At 50.8% G+C, this 15,878-nt stretch overlaps 1 protein-coding gene across 2 annotated transcripts in view; it reads left to right on the top strand.

The window, feature by feature from the left end:
• Dtn (transmembrane protein 132C dtn) overlaps window positions 1–15,878 on the top strand; it is a 90,569-nt gene that overhangs the window by 58,333 nt on the left and 16,358 nt on the right. For both annotated transcript variants that reach the window (XM_076790539.1, XM_076790547.1), the window contains exon 3: window positions 9,836–9,979. In XM_076790539.1, the coding sequence (XP_076646654.1) occupies window positions 9,836–9,979 (144 nt within the window). The remainder of the gene's footprint in view (window positions 1–9,835; window positions 9,980–15,878) is intronic.

Raw genomic sequence — 15,878 nt, 5'->3', positions numbered from 1 at the left:
ACAAAGTTCCAAGCGTTTGTTTCGAAAGTTTCGGAATATCACAGAAAAATCTGAGGAAGGTAAATATCCGTTTCGTTGACGTTATAACGCAACGGCGTATGAGGCTCGTCAGTGTCCGGGTGATCCGCGCGTAACCGGAAAAGTAATTCAAGAAAATGAAGCGCGGCTCGCCGCAGGATAAAAAGCAAAGCGCCTCGGACGGAAGACAGCCCGCTTTGTAACTCGCGTTCCCTGCTCCCCGTTGATACATACACGCAACGGCCGGAAAACATGCGACGAAAATGCGGCAAAGACCGTCGAGTTGGAATTCACTTTGCCGGCCTTGCTCGCCGGTTTTTTCGCTGCGCTCGCCTCCCTCGGAAGCCGCTTTAATGCACCCTCTCCCGTCGAGGGAGGCGAACTCCTTTCCCGCGGACAAAAAGCGGGACGGCGCGCGCGGGGCAAAAATTTCCTAATTGGATGAATCGTCGAGCACACGGCCGAACTTGTGACCTCCGTTGTTAGCAAACTCTCGCGGCGACGGTCGCGCGCCGACTCTGTGCAATCTCCGTCTCTATAATCGCTATCGATCGCGGTCCACCTGAATAATCGGAGGTTCCAAGAGAGACTATCGGCGGTCATCTACCGCGTTTTTGTGTCTCCTCGCCGGTAGATCGAACGATAATCGTCATGTTCGAGGAGATGTCGAGAGATCGGTGCTCGAAAGAGTTCTATCGCCGTTTATCTCGATCGTGGGGAGAGTTTACGGTTCCCGGTGACGCGCCGGCCAATTGGAATCGAATTCTCGCTGACGATCGATAGCGGGGCAAGTTTGCCGGGGTTCTATCTCGCGTCCCCGGATAAAAATGTCGCGGCAAGTTGAGCCCAGCTCGAGCGTGTGCACGCGCGGGGCAGCGAAGCCGAAGCACACCGTGTCGCGATCAACGTGTAAAAATTGGAGCGCTCGAGGGAGGGAGAGGGAGAATGAGAGAGCGCTTCGGAGGGAAGCTCTGGCTCCGCTGGTTCCGAGGAAAAAAGAGCGCACAAAGCAGGCCAGTTAGCCGCCTGTCCTCTTAACGAGGAATCAGAAGCAGCGCGGGGCGGGTCTTCAGCTCGCTTAGAAATTCGATTACCGGGCCGAGTTTACCGGGTTGACTCTCAGCCGGGCCGAGATAAAGGAACTTTTGCTCTCGCATAGCTTTCCTCTGCGCGTCTTATCCGCAAAACACCCGGTTATTTTATATACGTCATCGCTTCGACACTTGCACCGGGATTCCGTGTTTTATTTCCACGGTATCGGCTCGCGTGTCGCCGAGGAATTTTATAGAAAATCCTGGCCCCGAGGGAAACATGCACGCCATGCTATTCCATTGTTTCGCAAAAATAATAACAATAATAATATACGATCTAATTTAATAATGTATAAACGGAGCATCCGGATTATCCGGTCTCTCGCTCGACCGGCTCGAGAGCTCCGCAGGGACCGTGTAACCGGCAGTTCGCTGTGAATGAAATTTACCCGGGGAAATAAACGACAACGCATAAAGAGGCACGGGAAGCTCGCGGGCGTAATTGTAGCGGTATTATCGAGCAACGTAAGGACGTAATAATTGGAAAAAATATCTCGTAGGACCGGCGAGATTCGTTGGACTCTCCTGCTAAGTTCATTTTAATTGCGCAAATTGTCTTCCCTTGGTTTTCAACTCCGGATCCTTTATATAGTTTCCACGCATAATTGGCTCTACCAGTTGTATCCTTTACCTTTTCCTCTACCCTTCCACGCAATAAAAAAGATAGACATTTTTATTGTAGTACGAGCGGCTGGACGGTGTTTCTACACGCTGAAAAAAGTGAGGAAAAAAGGATCAACGTATTTTCGTTTGACGCCTCGTTTTCGGGGGAAAATGTGTTTGCATAATGTGGAATCGGTAGGTCATGATGCGTATCAGTCGATTCGTATCTAATAGCACGCGTGTTCGCTGAATTTTCAGACTCGCTTCTCTCGAAAACGATGCGTCGAACGAAAAAAAAATGTTGTCATTGTGTAGAACAACCAGCTTGTTCCGCAATTTCGCGAACACCCCGTACAAGGAGAATAGTGTAATGTAACGAAAGAAGAATGAATGGTGGGTAGGACGAGGGTTGAATAGAAGCGCGAACCGCAGCAATGGACGCGCCGACATATCGGCAAGCTCGACGGGGGGTTGCATGAAACGCGCGAGCACATTTGGTACAGTCGAACGCGGCACTCTGCCCGCACTCCATCTTTCTCACTCTGTTTCGATCATAATTACCAGGCGAATTATCGGTGACAGGTTGCAGTTTAATCGTGCGAGAACGTTCGTCGCTCGCGGACCAGTTACGCAATCGGCCGGGACTTCCGCGTCGCGTCGCGTCGCGCTATGCCACGCCGTTTCGTTTCGTTTCGGGATCGATCGAGAGCCGTGGTGGCAGTCATTGAATAAATTGTGGTCGTCGCGCGACACCGGTCGTTCGTCAACGCGATCCAGGAACGCTTCGATACCGGCCGCTTTGCACATCGCCGATTTGTATGTAAATGCCGTGGCGTCGATCGCCTCGCGGAAATAACTTGATCCGAAACTTGTGATTGGCTCTCCGCGGTATCGCTGGTCTCCGGGGTTAATTTGCTCGGCCGGTAGCTAATTGCGCAAAGGCGCTTGTAAGAACGATCGCCTCGAAAATGCCGGCGAAGCGAAAGCCGAGAGAGAATTCCCTGGCGAGCGATCGATGAACAATATTTTCGGTGTAATCCCATCGGGATTCGGAGCGCGTGTCCGCTCGCAGCCGTTGCAGAAAGGGCTGCCGCCCTCTTTTGTGCTTATGGTTCTTTTGAAAAGCCGGCCAATTCTTGTTTCTCCCCGGCGCGGCCAGGCGCAGCGCGGCGTGGTGGCGGTGCTCGCTTTTTTCACCGTTCCCCCGCAGGAATGGCCTTTTCGCTCGCCCGGTGAATATCACCGGCGGACTCCCGCAACCTTCCCGTAACCCTAATTCGCTGCTAACCGGGTTTAACTCAATTATCCCGCGAGCCCGGGGTTCGTTTGCTCCGGATAATCGGCCTCGACCAGGTGTAATTCGATTTGAAGAAAAAGACGAGCACGTTGCTCTTCTCGTTTGATCGCGCGCGCCTCGCCGCGTTATCGATCCTCTTGCGCGTGCTTCCGGGGCTGCGTGAACCGGCACACGTTCCGCTCCGTTCCTCGTCGCTCCTCGAAGCGGGAAAACGAGGCCGAAGCGGAAGACTTAGCCGGTCGACGGCCACGCAAATCGAATCCGCCGCTTGTTTTGCATCGTCGATCGAATTAATCGGTCGCTTTGCCTCCCGGCGAGTCACGGCGCGCCACGCTGCTCCATTCCGCTCCATGCCGCGCCGCATCGCGTCTATTCGCGCCCCGGGAAACGGTCTCTCGATAATTCATGCGACCGATTTTCGTGCGCTCGCTGCGAATATCGATTTCGTTTTATGATGCCCCGACACTCTGCCATCCCCCTGCTTCTACTTTCTCGCCCTCGCTTTTTCACAACCCCCTCCCTCCCCCTTGCCCCGGTCGGAAAATACGAATCTATCGCTGAAACGATGGCGAGGAGACCCTGGGCTCTATCAGGTTACCCGCCCTCCGACGCAGCGGCGACGGGTCTCTCGTCTTATGATAACGTCCCGGGGCTTATCCGCGAGCAGAAAATTCGCCCGCGATTTTGAGAGACCTGCGAACTCTTCCACGAAACTTCCTTCGCGTTCTCGCGCCTCGAATTGAATAGCTTCGCCGCGATTCGCATCCCACGAAAGAGATAATAATAATACGTGGCTCGAATCAGAAACCCCAACCTCCGATTTTATAACTTCCATGAAAGCCGGCGTGCTTTCGCGAAGCGCGAAACGAGATTCATGCTCCCGGGGATTGCTCTTCTACTAGTCGGCTTTAGGCTTGGAAATTGGCGAAGCGACCGCGCGCGGGATGGAAAGTTGATTCTTCAAAATGTTGTCCATCTTCCGGCGAAATCTGTCGCGAACGTAAAAGATCGACGTGCGCGAGCGTCAATGCTTGATCCCCGTTCAGTGACCGGCCGCGTTCGCGTTTGATCCATAGCGTGCTGAGAATGAACGAGAGTTCTCTGCGTCTTCGATCATAGCACTCTTCAACGCTCGGAAGGCGGTTGCTTCTTTGATTCCATTCAGACAGTTGTTCATCAGTTTGTTAACATTATGCTGTCCGCACGCGTAATCAGAATTCTTTTGTTTGGCGCCGGTAGGGCTCGTTCGCATCATTTCGCCTGTCGCCGGGGGTTTCTCGAGGTTTTCTGGAAATCATCAAAGTGTTCAATCCTGTCCCTCCATTTTCAATTTTGACGATATATGTAAGTGAATGTAAGATTTTTTGCATTATATATATTTTCAAATTCAATCGGAACGTCAGCTAAATTGTCCGCACATTCATCTTGTAGAAAAATATCTTCTCTCCTTCGTTTGCCATTATCAAAGGGCACAATTCTTTATAAAAACACAAAACTGGCTAATATGATTGTATTGTAGCCTGTAACTTATTGTTACTTGAACAGAGCATGAGCGATACTACCGCTTGAGCTATAGCATTGCACACTACACCAACGTGGTGTCACCGCCATATGGCCGATTATTCTCACGGGGTACCAACATGGTGTCACCGGACGATACAGTGTTAATTCTTAGCACCCGAATGGTGCCTGTAAGACACCACTAAGAATTGCTGTATCATTATTAAAAATATTTTTTACATTATTAAATTTGATGGTATTTAATAAATTACTAAACATTGCATTATTGTACGAGTAAATTGTGCCATTTTTGTACGTATAACGTGACAAAACATATACAGAAGGGAAATATTCTAGGTCGGAAGAAACGCTTCGTTTTGGAGTGAACATAGCTTCGAGTGAAAAGAGTTAAAATATATTTCCAATGGTATTTTACGTAGATCTGTTGGTCTTGTTATTGCACCAAATTGAAATGCATCACCAGGAAATGAAGGGCTAGACGATGCCTTTAAAATGCTGGGTGGACCATGCGATAGATGTACAGGGGAAACTCGCACGGGGGACGCGCAGATTTCGCTTTGAGGCGCGAGAGAAGCTTCGACGCGGTTGGAAAGGAAACTATCGGTAAGGCTTTCCGGCTGGCAATCGAGTTTCCGGTGCGGAGAATCCCGGTGTATCCGCTCGCAAACCGAGAAATACTGTCGGCGGGGCTCGCATCGCGATTGGTAGCGGGTTGTCATGACACGGCGCTAGATGGGCAAAGAGCGCAAAGCGCAGAGTGCAGAGAGGCATAAATATCTATCTAGCGTGGCGTCGGATAGACGGCGGCGTGATCCTATGGCACCACCGTAGCCTTCCCCTGACGCTGACCCCGTGACCCGGTCACGTAACTGGAGCGTGAATTCTCGAGAGCAAAAGACTCGGCGAGAGAGCGTAGGCGACTCGACTCGACTCGAGTTGGCGTCGCGACGCCGCGCGCCGTACGCCGTACGCCGTACGCCAGGCAAACGTCCTCTCGAGTGGCGGCGCACGAGCAGCATTTTCCCTTCCGTGACGAAGCTACTGATCGGCATTTGCCTCGAGCCCGTTCCGCGTCCCATTCGAAACTTCGTTTTGATCCGGCTGCCTGGAAATGTGGAGCGCGTCTCGCGCTCCGAAACTTCGTTTTCCCCATCTCACGGTCTTTCCCGTGCTCCCTCGTCGCGAGCCAAGTAACCTTACTTTTTTCCTCGCGTCTCGCTCGCAGGCGGAAACTCCGACCGCTCGCCCTTTGACGCCCGCCATAATTAACGACCAGGATTAATTTTCTCCCTCCCTCTCTCTCCCTTTCTCTGTCTCTCTCCCTCTCATTTTTCGACGACGGGATTAGGCGTTCTCGCGGACGATTCGCGCGTTCCGCATCTCTAATTAAAACGTATTACCGTCGTTTCACCGTTTCCTCCTCTCCCTCTCTCTCTCTTCCTCTGTATGTCTCTCGCTCTCTTCGCGTTAATCCGCGGTTTCGGGACGCTTTAATTGCACAGCCGTCTCCGATCCGCTACGTAGATTTCACATTATGAATGTCCCGATATTGCGAACCGGAAGTGCTCGACGAATCCGCGCCGCCTCAAACTCCGCGGCTTAAATAGCAATCTTGCGCAGCAAACCGCGACGCGACGCGGCGCGACCACCGGCGACGGTTGTACGATTCCCGCATGTCTGCGGCACATATTCGTGATAAAGTCCCGACAGACATAGACACGCTCGCTATTTCGGCCAAGAGACCCTGCCGACAGTCTGCCGGTCGCCAGAATCGATTCCCCTTGCCTCGCAATCCCGAATTCGATCAAATCCGGGGATTCTTCTGACTAATTTAGCGAATCGGGCGCGCCGCGGAATTACCCGGGCACACGACGATGTTGTAACCGTGCCACGCGGATCGATGGCGTCTGAAATTGGAACCCCCGTAAGGGGAAGCTTTAAACTCCTCTCGATCGAGTGTCAATCAATGTTGCTTTCAAAGGCAGACAGTTTCGCGCGCGTGCGGGCAAAGCGATTTTAGAAAACCGTGGCTGTTCCGGCGTATCAGTAACTCGCGTCACGAGACCCGGTACATGCTGTTCGCATTTTAAATCGGCGTGTATCCTCCGTCTTCTTCGAGGTCTCCTAGCGTGCGTTTCCTGTGAAAAATGCATCCCGAAAGCTTTGTCTGGCTTTTCGTTTCAGCCGAGTTCTTAGTTCTCAGATTTTCGCCCTTGATGCTTACATTCGCGTGCGACGATTCGACCGCTATCTGTCCCCATAAATCCGGAAAATTTGCAAAACCAATCGCTCATGATTTATCGAAATTCAACGCGTTTGCGGGATATGTTTGTTTCACACGAGTCCTACCTATTTATTCTGTGACCTATTCAAATCGAATAAATTGATGTTTATTGCCACGTGTGACAATTATTTTTTAACAAATCAATAGTGAACGTGTTAATAATACAGTTCTGTACACGGTGTTCGTTAATGTTTGTTTGTGCTTGTTCGAACCGTAGTTTCAGAAGCCCGTAAAAACAGCAGGGTTAATTCACCATTGTGTTATCGCGAATAACGCACCAACGGTCGGAAGGGATAAATGTAGCAGCTAAAATGCGTTCTCTGTAGCAATTACCAGTTACCAAGAATTTGTCCACCATAAATCAACGTGGCGTCCTCCCACGGTCCATGTCGCTTGCGGCCCGGTTTTTCGACGGGGAAAAGCGCGACGACATTTATATACAAAATTCGTTCGGCAAACCATCGAGGAATAACCGAAAACGCGCGCGTGCGAGGCGTCGTGTCGTCTGTATGACGGGCGCGCTGCTGATTCCACGCGGAAACACGACGAACGCTCGCGCAAGTTTTCCGGTGCAATTACGAGCGCTCGGCCGTCGAGTGGATCGTCGACGCGGCAATGGTTTTCGAGGCGTGAAAGCTTGTGAAGAAAAAGAAAAAAGCGATATGAACTCCGCTCGGAAACGACGATTTGTCTCGAGCCTCCTCCTCGACGCTCGACTCCAGAATGACCGGCATTGAACCATGTACAGTGAATTCCCGATATAAGTCGCTGCAACCCTCGCATTTAAATGTCACTGGAACTACCTGCACACTATTTACTGGAACAGTAAATATCATCGGAATTATATTTGGTTTCGTTTGAATCAGAAAAATGTCACGAATATGTTGGTGAAAGTTTCATAAAAAAAAAAAACAATGAAAAATAAACAAGTTTTGTAATTGGATTAGTAGTGGTCTCACACCGATATACCCGACCGTGTTATGCTACACTGCTCGGCAGCGTGCAACATTGTATCAGAAAAAGACATTTTCTCAGCATTCTTGTCACTATTCGTCTATATGTCGCAGGTTTAGGACATGTAGACGGATAGTGACATTTACGTTTCCAGCGTGCATTGTGTATTTCAAATGCAACGTTCGACGAGAACCACAGATTTCGTCTAAATGCCATTCGCCAGAACCACGCAAGTGACTGTATATCAGGAATTCACTGTATTTTGCCAATGCCTCTCTCTCTCTCCCTCTCTCTCTTTCTTCGAAATTCAATTTCCGATCCGGCGTTTTGTAATCGCGAGGATCGGCTTTTCTTCTAGTGTGCTCTTCGATCCTTCCCGGGCTGGCTCCTGTCGATCCTCCACTAGAATTCCTGTGTCGGAGAAGCAAAATACTATTAACCCTTTGAGCTGTCCCCTTCTGAAAGGATCATTTGATATTTTACTCCAAGCTGCGCGAGCGAATGCTTGCTGTGCCAGATGATCTGTGGAAAGTTTAGGAGCGAAAAAGGATTAACTTTGATCCGGCGATTACGCTCTCGACCCTGTTGTATCTGATTCCGGCGCGCTGGGCGTATCAGCGAGACAGAAATCAATTTTAAAATCCAGATGAATAATCGAGCGTCGCCGGAACGGACGCGTTAAAATATTCAACTATTTGTTTGTCACGCATCGAATGCGTTTTCACGCACGCATAATAGTATGTATATGCATTAATATATTGATCTAAATGAAACGGTTGGACCCTCGCTTCGGTCAGCCGTCGCCCGTTGCGAATATCGAGGCGAGATTAGCGAGCGGACAAGAGATAGATAGATAGATAGATAGATAGATAGAACGTGGAACGTGGTTATTGCGACGGGGACCGCTGATGAAACTGTGCCGCCCACGCGGAGGGTGCACACGCCCCGGGCGACGCGACGCGACGCGACGCGATCGAATGGAAATCCGATATGTACGTACGAAGGTGACGTTTCGATTGCAATTGGCCCGGGATAATCGAAAGAATTGTCGGTTCACGGAAAAGTTTAGCGCTCTCTCAGTTCGAGGAGCTCGCGGCATCGGGGAAACGTCGCGAGGATAATTGGGCTAATTGCGAGCGCGCTTCAATCCATCCGCGCGCCGCATAATGACTATCTAATTAGCTACAATTGTTAGAGCGCAACCGGCAACTTGCGAAGCCAGAAATTCGTGCGTCGACTCTGCTCTCTTTGAACGGTTTCGCCGGTTTTTCGAGGGAAACCGCTACACGCTCGCGTCCCGGAATTTCCTCTCGTCCAGACGTAATTGGCAAGCGGACGGTTAATTGGCGATGCAATGGCCGTCGCGAGCCGATAATTGCCCAGCTAAATCGCGGCGACGTTAAAGAGAGGAAACCGAGGGAATCGCCTCACCCTTGAACTCCTACCGCTTCCCGCCTTTTTACGACAGATTTCTTCCACCTCCGGCCGCCGCCTTCTCTATTCCGCGTCGAACTTGTTAAACTTATTATCGCCTCCTATCTCGACGGGGGAACTTGGTCGTTTTCATCCGCGTTTGGCGTCGTTCATATTTTATCCGCATCATTCCGTAACATCGCGTGCGATCTCGAAACGACGACGCGACGCGACGTGACGCCTTGATTCACCTCGTTCGACGGGTCAACGGACCAAAACCACCGGTTTACTATACCATAGAAAAATAATTCGGTCGTACTATGCAGATCTTATCGTCCTACTTGCACGGATGAAGTCGTTCGCTCTATTATGCCTGGTAAATGCGCTGCCAAGAGCGTGAAGCAAGAGTCTTCGGCCATGCTTTGAATTATAAAGAACGTGTAACGACCTAAATTCGCCATCAGCTATCAAAAAAATCAGGCTGCACAACATCGACCGGGAATTCCTCTTTTTCTGAAACACCAACCTCCCGATACTCGCTGTAACGGGAAAGCACCGAAATTGGCTCGAACGAACTCGGGTGGTTGCCGTGACGCGATTGCTCTGTGCTCGTCCCGAAAAATCGCTAATTGCTTGTGTTCCTGTTTTCTGCAGGGCCAGGGTGAAGTCCGGCGTGAAGATCCTGGGAGCCTCGCCGAGCAGCCCGAACTGGACGGTGGAGATCGACATAAACACGAAGAACACGGTCGCGCTGTTCATCGCGAGGCGAAAGGACAGTGTGCCGAGAGTACCAAGCGCGTAAGTACGTCACAATTTTGCCGAGGGGACTTTTATTATCCGACGGAGGAGAGAACGGCACCTCGTTCGTCGAGGCTTCCGCGGGGGCTGGGAGGCCGAGAGGACGGGAACGGGGCAAAGAAAGCATCAGAAGATCCGTGTACTCCCGCTTTATTACGTCAATCCCTGAAAAAAAAGCGGCAGACGTGACGTCTGCTCGAATACATGCGGGTCCGAGCAGCGGAACGACTGCGAAAGGATCCACGGGAATAGTTGTTGACGAAAGATATCAATGTCCGACACGTGACACTGCATTCGTTGGACCTTTGCGAAGCAAGGCAGTGTCACGACGTAACTACTCGTAGTTGTTGCTTCTTTTTAGATACCGAATGCTTTCTCATCTTCTTGGCCAGACGAGTTCGATTCGCTAGTTCTTCTGCGTAGGTCCCTCCTTCTTCTCCTCCGACGACGAAGAGCTGTCCGACTTGTCGCCAACCTCTCCTTCCGCGAATCGCTGGATTCTCTGCTCGGGTGTCTTCGTCTTCTCCTCCGACGAGGAACTGCTCGAATCCTTGCCAGGCTCGTCTTCAGCAAACCGTGGTGTCCTCTGCTTTCCTTTCTTCTCCTCGGACGACGAGCTGCTCGAATCCTTGCCAGGCTCGTCTTCAGCAAACCGTGGTGTCCTCTGCTTTCCTTTCTTTTCCTCGGACGACGAGCTGCTCGAATCCTTGCCAGGCTCTTCTTCAGCAAACCGTGGTGTCCTCTGCTTTCCTTTCTTCTCCTCGGACGACGAGCTGCTCGAATCCTTGCCAGGCTCGTCTTCAGCAAACCGTGGTGTCCTCGGCTTTCCTTTCTTCTCCTCGGACGACGAGCTGTTCGGATCGTTATGCTCCGCGTCCCGTCTCCTGCGGTAGGCTCTGATGCCCCTGCAAGCTTCTTCGTCGTCTCCGTGATCCCCGCACTTTATCTTCTTGTTCTTTTTGTCGTCGTCGTCGCTATCATCGCTGTCGTCACTGTCGTCGTCGTCGTCCTTGCACTTGCCCTTCTTCTTCTTCTTCTTCTTGCACTTGTCGTCGCTATCGTCGCTGTCGTCGCTGTCGTCGTCGTCGTCCTTGCACTTGCCCTTCTTTTTCTTCTTTTTGCACTTATCATCGTCGTCGTCGCTATCATCGCTGTCGTCACTGTCGTCGTCGTCGTCCTTGCACTTGCCCTTCATTTTCTTCTTTTTGCACTTATCGTCATCGCTGTCGTCGCTGTCATCGTCGTCGTCACTGTTCTTCCGGCACTTACTCTTCTTTTTATCGTCGTCGTCGCTCTCGCTCGAGGAACTGCTGCTGCTGCTGCTGCTGCTGCTGCTGCTGCTGCTGCTACTGCTGCTGTCGTCGTCCTTCTTCTTTTTAGCATACCGCGCCTGTCTCTTCAGTATCTCTTCGTCTTCTTCGATCATCACCTCGATCTCGTCCATCCTCGCTTCGTTCGCCCTCAATGTGTCGTCGGTGTTGGACGATTCCTCGTACGGGGAATTAACAACGTTCGGCTTCACCGCCGCGATCAGCACATTCGCCTCGACTTCCGCAGCATTCTCCTCGTCCGGCAGCTTCAGGGAGTCCTGCTTCACGGCCAAATCGAACAACGGGTGCGCCTCGATGTAGATCGCCGCGAACACCGCCCAGGAAATTATTATCACCGCGCTGGCGCGCATTTTACTCTCTCTCTCTCTCTCTCTCTCTCTCTTCTTCCGCGAGATGAACTCGCGTCGATACGTCGATATCGAATTGGTCGCGGCGACCAGACGCGAGCTTTTATAGCTCCGACTAAAATCGCGATCGGAAGAATTGCCGCGCGTATCGCAGCCAGTGGTACTCACGTCCGAGCGGATGCTGATGGATCGCCGCCGACAATGATTACTCCGCTATTGGGTTAGCGGGGAAAATTGCGCGGCGATCCTTCTTAACGTCGTTCCGCACGGAATTGGCTTTGTTCTCTCCTGGCCCGACCCTTTTCTAATCTCGGCGGAGGCCATAGAATCCCGATGCCGAGACAAACACCGCTTCTTTTTATCCCCCTTTTAACTCGGTTACTTCTCTTCCAACCTCTTCTCTGTCTCTCTCTCTCTCTCTCCTCTCTCTCTTTCTCGGTCCTAGCAATTGTCTTATTTTTGTAGGTCGAGTCACCGTTGCTCGAAATAAATGCGCGCGGAATAATTGCAGAGAGTTAATTGTTCCCCCGAATAACAGACCTTATACAAACGTCAGGAGAACCAGAGTCCCCTAGGTTCGCCCGTTCGTGCTCCGTTCTTTCGCTGTTCCAGAAATCTTCGAGTATATTTTCGCTTGTTTCCGTTTTGCCGCGACTTTCGTATTTACGCGGTGCGCGTGAGACGTCATAGTTTATCGGATCAGACAATTTTCCCAAGGGTGGCATCCCCTCGCGCACGGTTGTTCTCGCGAAACGAAGGAATCGATTCCGTGTATCCGTAGCCGAACGAATTCACCGAGCTGCGACATAATCCGCGATTCGAAATTCGAAAAGCCGTGCCCGGGTGCCCGGGGGCTGTTCGAGAGGAGCGAGGGCGGCCGGTGCATGCAAACGACACGCCGTAAACGAACGCTGGGAAAGCCGGTCGTGCGGCCGAGGATTCGAAGAAGATTTTATCGGGAACGTTCGTTTCGGTGGCCCACGAGGAAAAAGTAAAAGTACCGCGTGAGTATCACTGTATCGTGGAAGTCGCTATCGCAGCTAACCCTGCTACGATGCTCTGGTTCGATTCTCCCTCTCTCTTTCTCTCCCTCTCTCTCTTTCTTTCGTTCTCTTCGCCTCTGCTCGCCTCCTTTTTTTTCCGCGAATTGCGCGGCATCAGTGTAGCTGATTGCCAGGGTGTTTCTCGGACCATCGATCGCAAAAATAGACAGCGTCGAGACCTATGCTCCCGATAATCGTTGCTCGGAATATCTTGTTATCGTTTCGACGATTCCGCTTCTTTTCCTCGTTTTCCTCCGCGCTCCATGTTTCCTTATCAACGTATTGCGAATTATATTCGCCTTATGACAGCGTTAGCCGAATCGTACGCATTGCTCATCGTGCGCGTTCTCCCATATTTTCGCGCGATAGATTCTAGTGCGTACAACGGCGATCGATAAAGGATGCGCCAACTTAAAAAGCGTCAGCTTTTATTTTGTTACTGTGCAACCGAGTGCGGTTTACGAGCTCCCATTATTTCCACGATTGTATTACTAGATTTTTCCGTTTCACCGAGCGATTATCATATTTTCTGCCGTTCGAGACGTACCGGATTCCGAGGTACGGTCGACTGGCAATTTTCCTGAGCGAGAAGCGTGAACAATGGGCCGGTGTGCGCGAAGCTTAAAGCGCGAATCTATCGACTCGAGAATTGCTGCTCCCCTGCTAATTTTATTCCAGCTTCCTTTCGCTTCTATTTCCCTTCGATCCGGTCCCATTTTAGTCGGCGTCGACGTCCAGCGTCTTCTTCGGGCGGCCGGGTTCGAATTCCTTTCCCCGGGAACGACGAAAAATTCCCCGTTTAATTTCGTTCGTCCCCCTCCCTCCCCCTCTCTTTCTCTCACGATCGTTGGATCGCGTCTTCTATCAGCCGGGGAATGGGATCGAGCATCTCGGAGCATCGCGATATCTCCGAACGTTCGCGGAAATTTTCGCGAGGAGGAAAAATCAACTCGTTCCATCTAAACAACGATCGGCGAATCGTCCGCCTTTGCTCTCTCGTCCGGGCGAAGTCCTATCTGAGAATTTCCGTCGGATGCGTCGAAAATTTCCCCTGTAGATCCCGCGATCCTTGAACTCGCTGGGCCGCGAAACGAAGCCAGACGCGTGCTACCCTTCAATCTCATCGGGAACCGTCTGCGAACACGATCGTCTTGACTCGTAAATCCGGTCGTAATAGCCGTCCATTTCGCCTGAGATCTCTCGTTCACGCCCAACCGCGTACCCGGCAGAACGACCCGACCCACGCGGGTGCCGACGGGTCGTCGTTGCGTTTCCATGTAACGTTTCCCCGTTTTCGCAGCGCCCTGTAGAGCCCTGCAGCGCCCTGCAGCGCCGTACCGCACGCCGTTACGTAACCCCGGCCATTTGTGAACTACAAACACCCCCATAGTCTCCTCGAACTGTTCAAATTCTCGTCAGCCGCTCGAACCCGACGGCAAACTCTGGACGCGACGGCGGTTTAGCCCGGCGATTACCCGGCAACTCCCTATAGAAAACAAAGGAGGCGAGAGACACCCATCCTCCCTACCTAATCTCGCTAAAAAGTTCCGCCATCGGACAGTTATCGACCCGTGCTTGCGCAACCTTCAACGTGTACGCCACAAATTTTAATTTTCTATGCACGCGGACTCGATGGGCTCGAACCCTCTATGGGCCGAATTTTGTTCCGTTGGTGTCTATCCGCAGACAACTTGCACTTACTTTGATATTTCAAGTCGATGGCGCTGCGCACCGTCATCAATATTGTTATTGATGATCTCGGAGACATTATACAGGGTGAGGCACTAACTATTGCCACCTACGATAACTTCGAAAGTACGCTGGTAGCAGAAAAGTTTTCGAAACAAAAGATGCATGGGACAACAGGAGCTCTGTAATATGGCGTCAATCTCTTTTTCCTAGGTGGAGTCGCTTCAGAGATGTGAAGGTAACCTTTGGTTTTTTAAATAGAATGCTATGTTTTGGTACCTGTCCTCTGATAACGGCTATTGAGACGAATCCAAAGAGGAGCAGCATTAAGGTCTTTGAAGGTCAGCAAAGGTCATTTGACAAAAAAGGCGAAATAAACTTGCATTTACAGAAGGTGTTCAAAGTGATTGCCATTCGTATCAGTGCAATGCTGCAATTTTCTTAACAGGAATGGAGTAGTATTTCTTATCACTTCGGCACTTATCAAATCACATGCTGTAACAATTTATTGTGCAAATATATTCAATTGTACGGCATGTAGGACATGAGAACATTCAGGACATCTTTCAGCGTATTTACTAAACCTAAGAATGTACTAAACATAAGAATGGTAAGATTAGCAGCCGTCACGAGAGATAAAAACCTGATAAAAAGCCTGATAAATTTTTTTGTAAAATGACCGTCGCTGACCTTCAAATACCTTCAGTTGCACCTCGTTGGATTCGTCTCAATAGCCGCTATCAGAAAACACGTACCAAAACATAGGTGACCTTCACATCTCTGAAGCGACTCCACTTAGGAATAAAAGATTAACGCCATATTACAGCCCCTGTTGTCCCATGCATCCTTTGTTTCGAGAACTTTTCTGCTACTATCAGACTTTCGGAGTTATTGTAGGTGGCAATAGTTAGTCCCTCACTCTGTATAATTAAGACGTATTACGTCATTTTGTGGAGAAACTAAAATTATGTGGTAAAATGTCGATATATTGGCATGTGACCTGAAAGTTACACGGGCCCATAGAGGGTTAACTTCGGCTCCTAATCGGTGAAGCGGGTCTCTCGACGGTCTTGCAAACGTTCTAAGAAATGTTGGAGGTCCAGAGATGTTAGCTCATCGGTGGGACGAGCTCAAACATTGTCTTCGTCGCAAGAATTTATTTCGGCAACTAATCGCGGAAATGTTCGACGGCCTATGAGACTCCTGTCGGATCGAATTGCATTTGTTCGTAATGTGCCCCGCAGGCGGCTATCTGCTGCGTCAGACAGTGTCCTAGCACTGGGGATGGTCGAATGGATCCAGAGGCTGGATCATAGACAATCTAGGACTGCGAGAGAGAGAGAGAGAGAGAGACCCGGGTTTCGTGTCCTCGTATCGCGTACGAATAAAGTACATACGGTAGCTCGCAACCAGTTTCCACGGGAATGAAGCAATTTGCCGCGGTGGAAACGAGGGGTCGGGACGTGTTTCCTTAGGGAGAGAGATGGGT

The sequence above is a fragment of the Halictus rubicundus genome, chromosome 1 (assembly GCF_050948215.1).
Source record: "Halictus rubicundus isolate RS-2024b chromosome 1, iyHalRubi1_principal, whole genome shotgun sequence".
NCBI classification, from domain to species: Eukaryota; Metazoa; Arthropoda; class Insecta; order Hymenoptera; family Halictidae; genus Halictus; species Halictus rubicundus.
The sequence above is the reverse complement of the archived record's forward strand: the minus strand, read 5'-3'. Positions and strand labels throughout refer to the sequence as shown.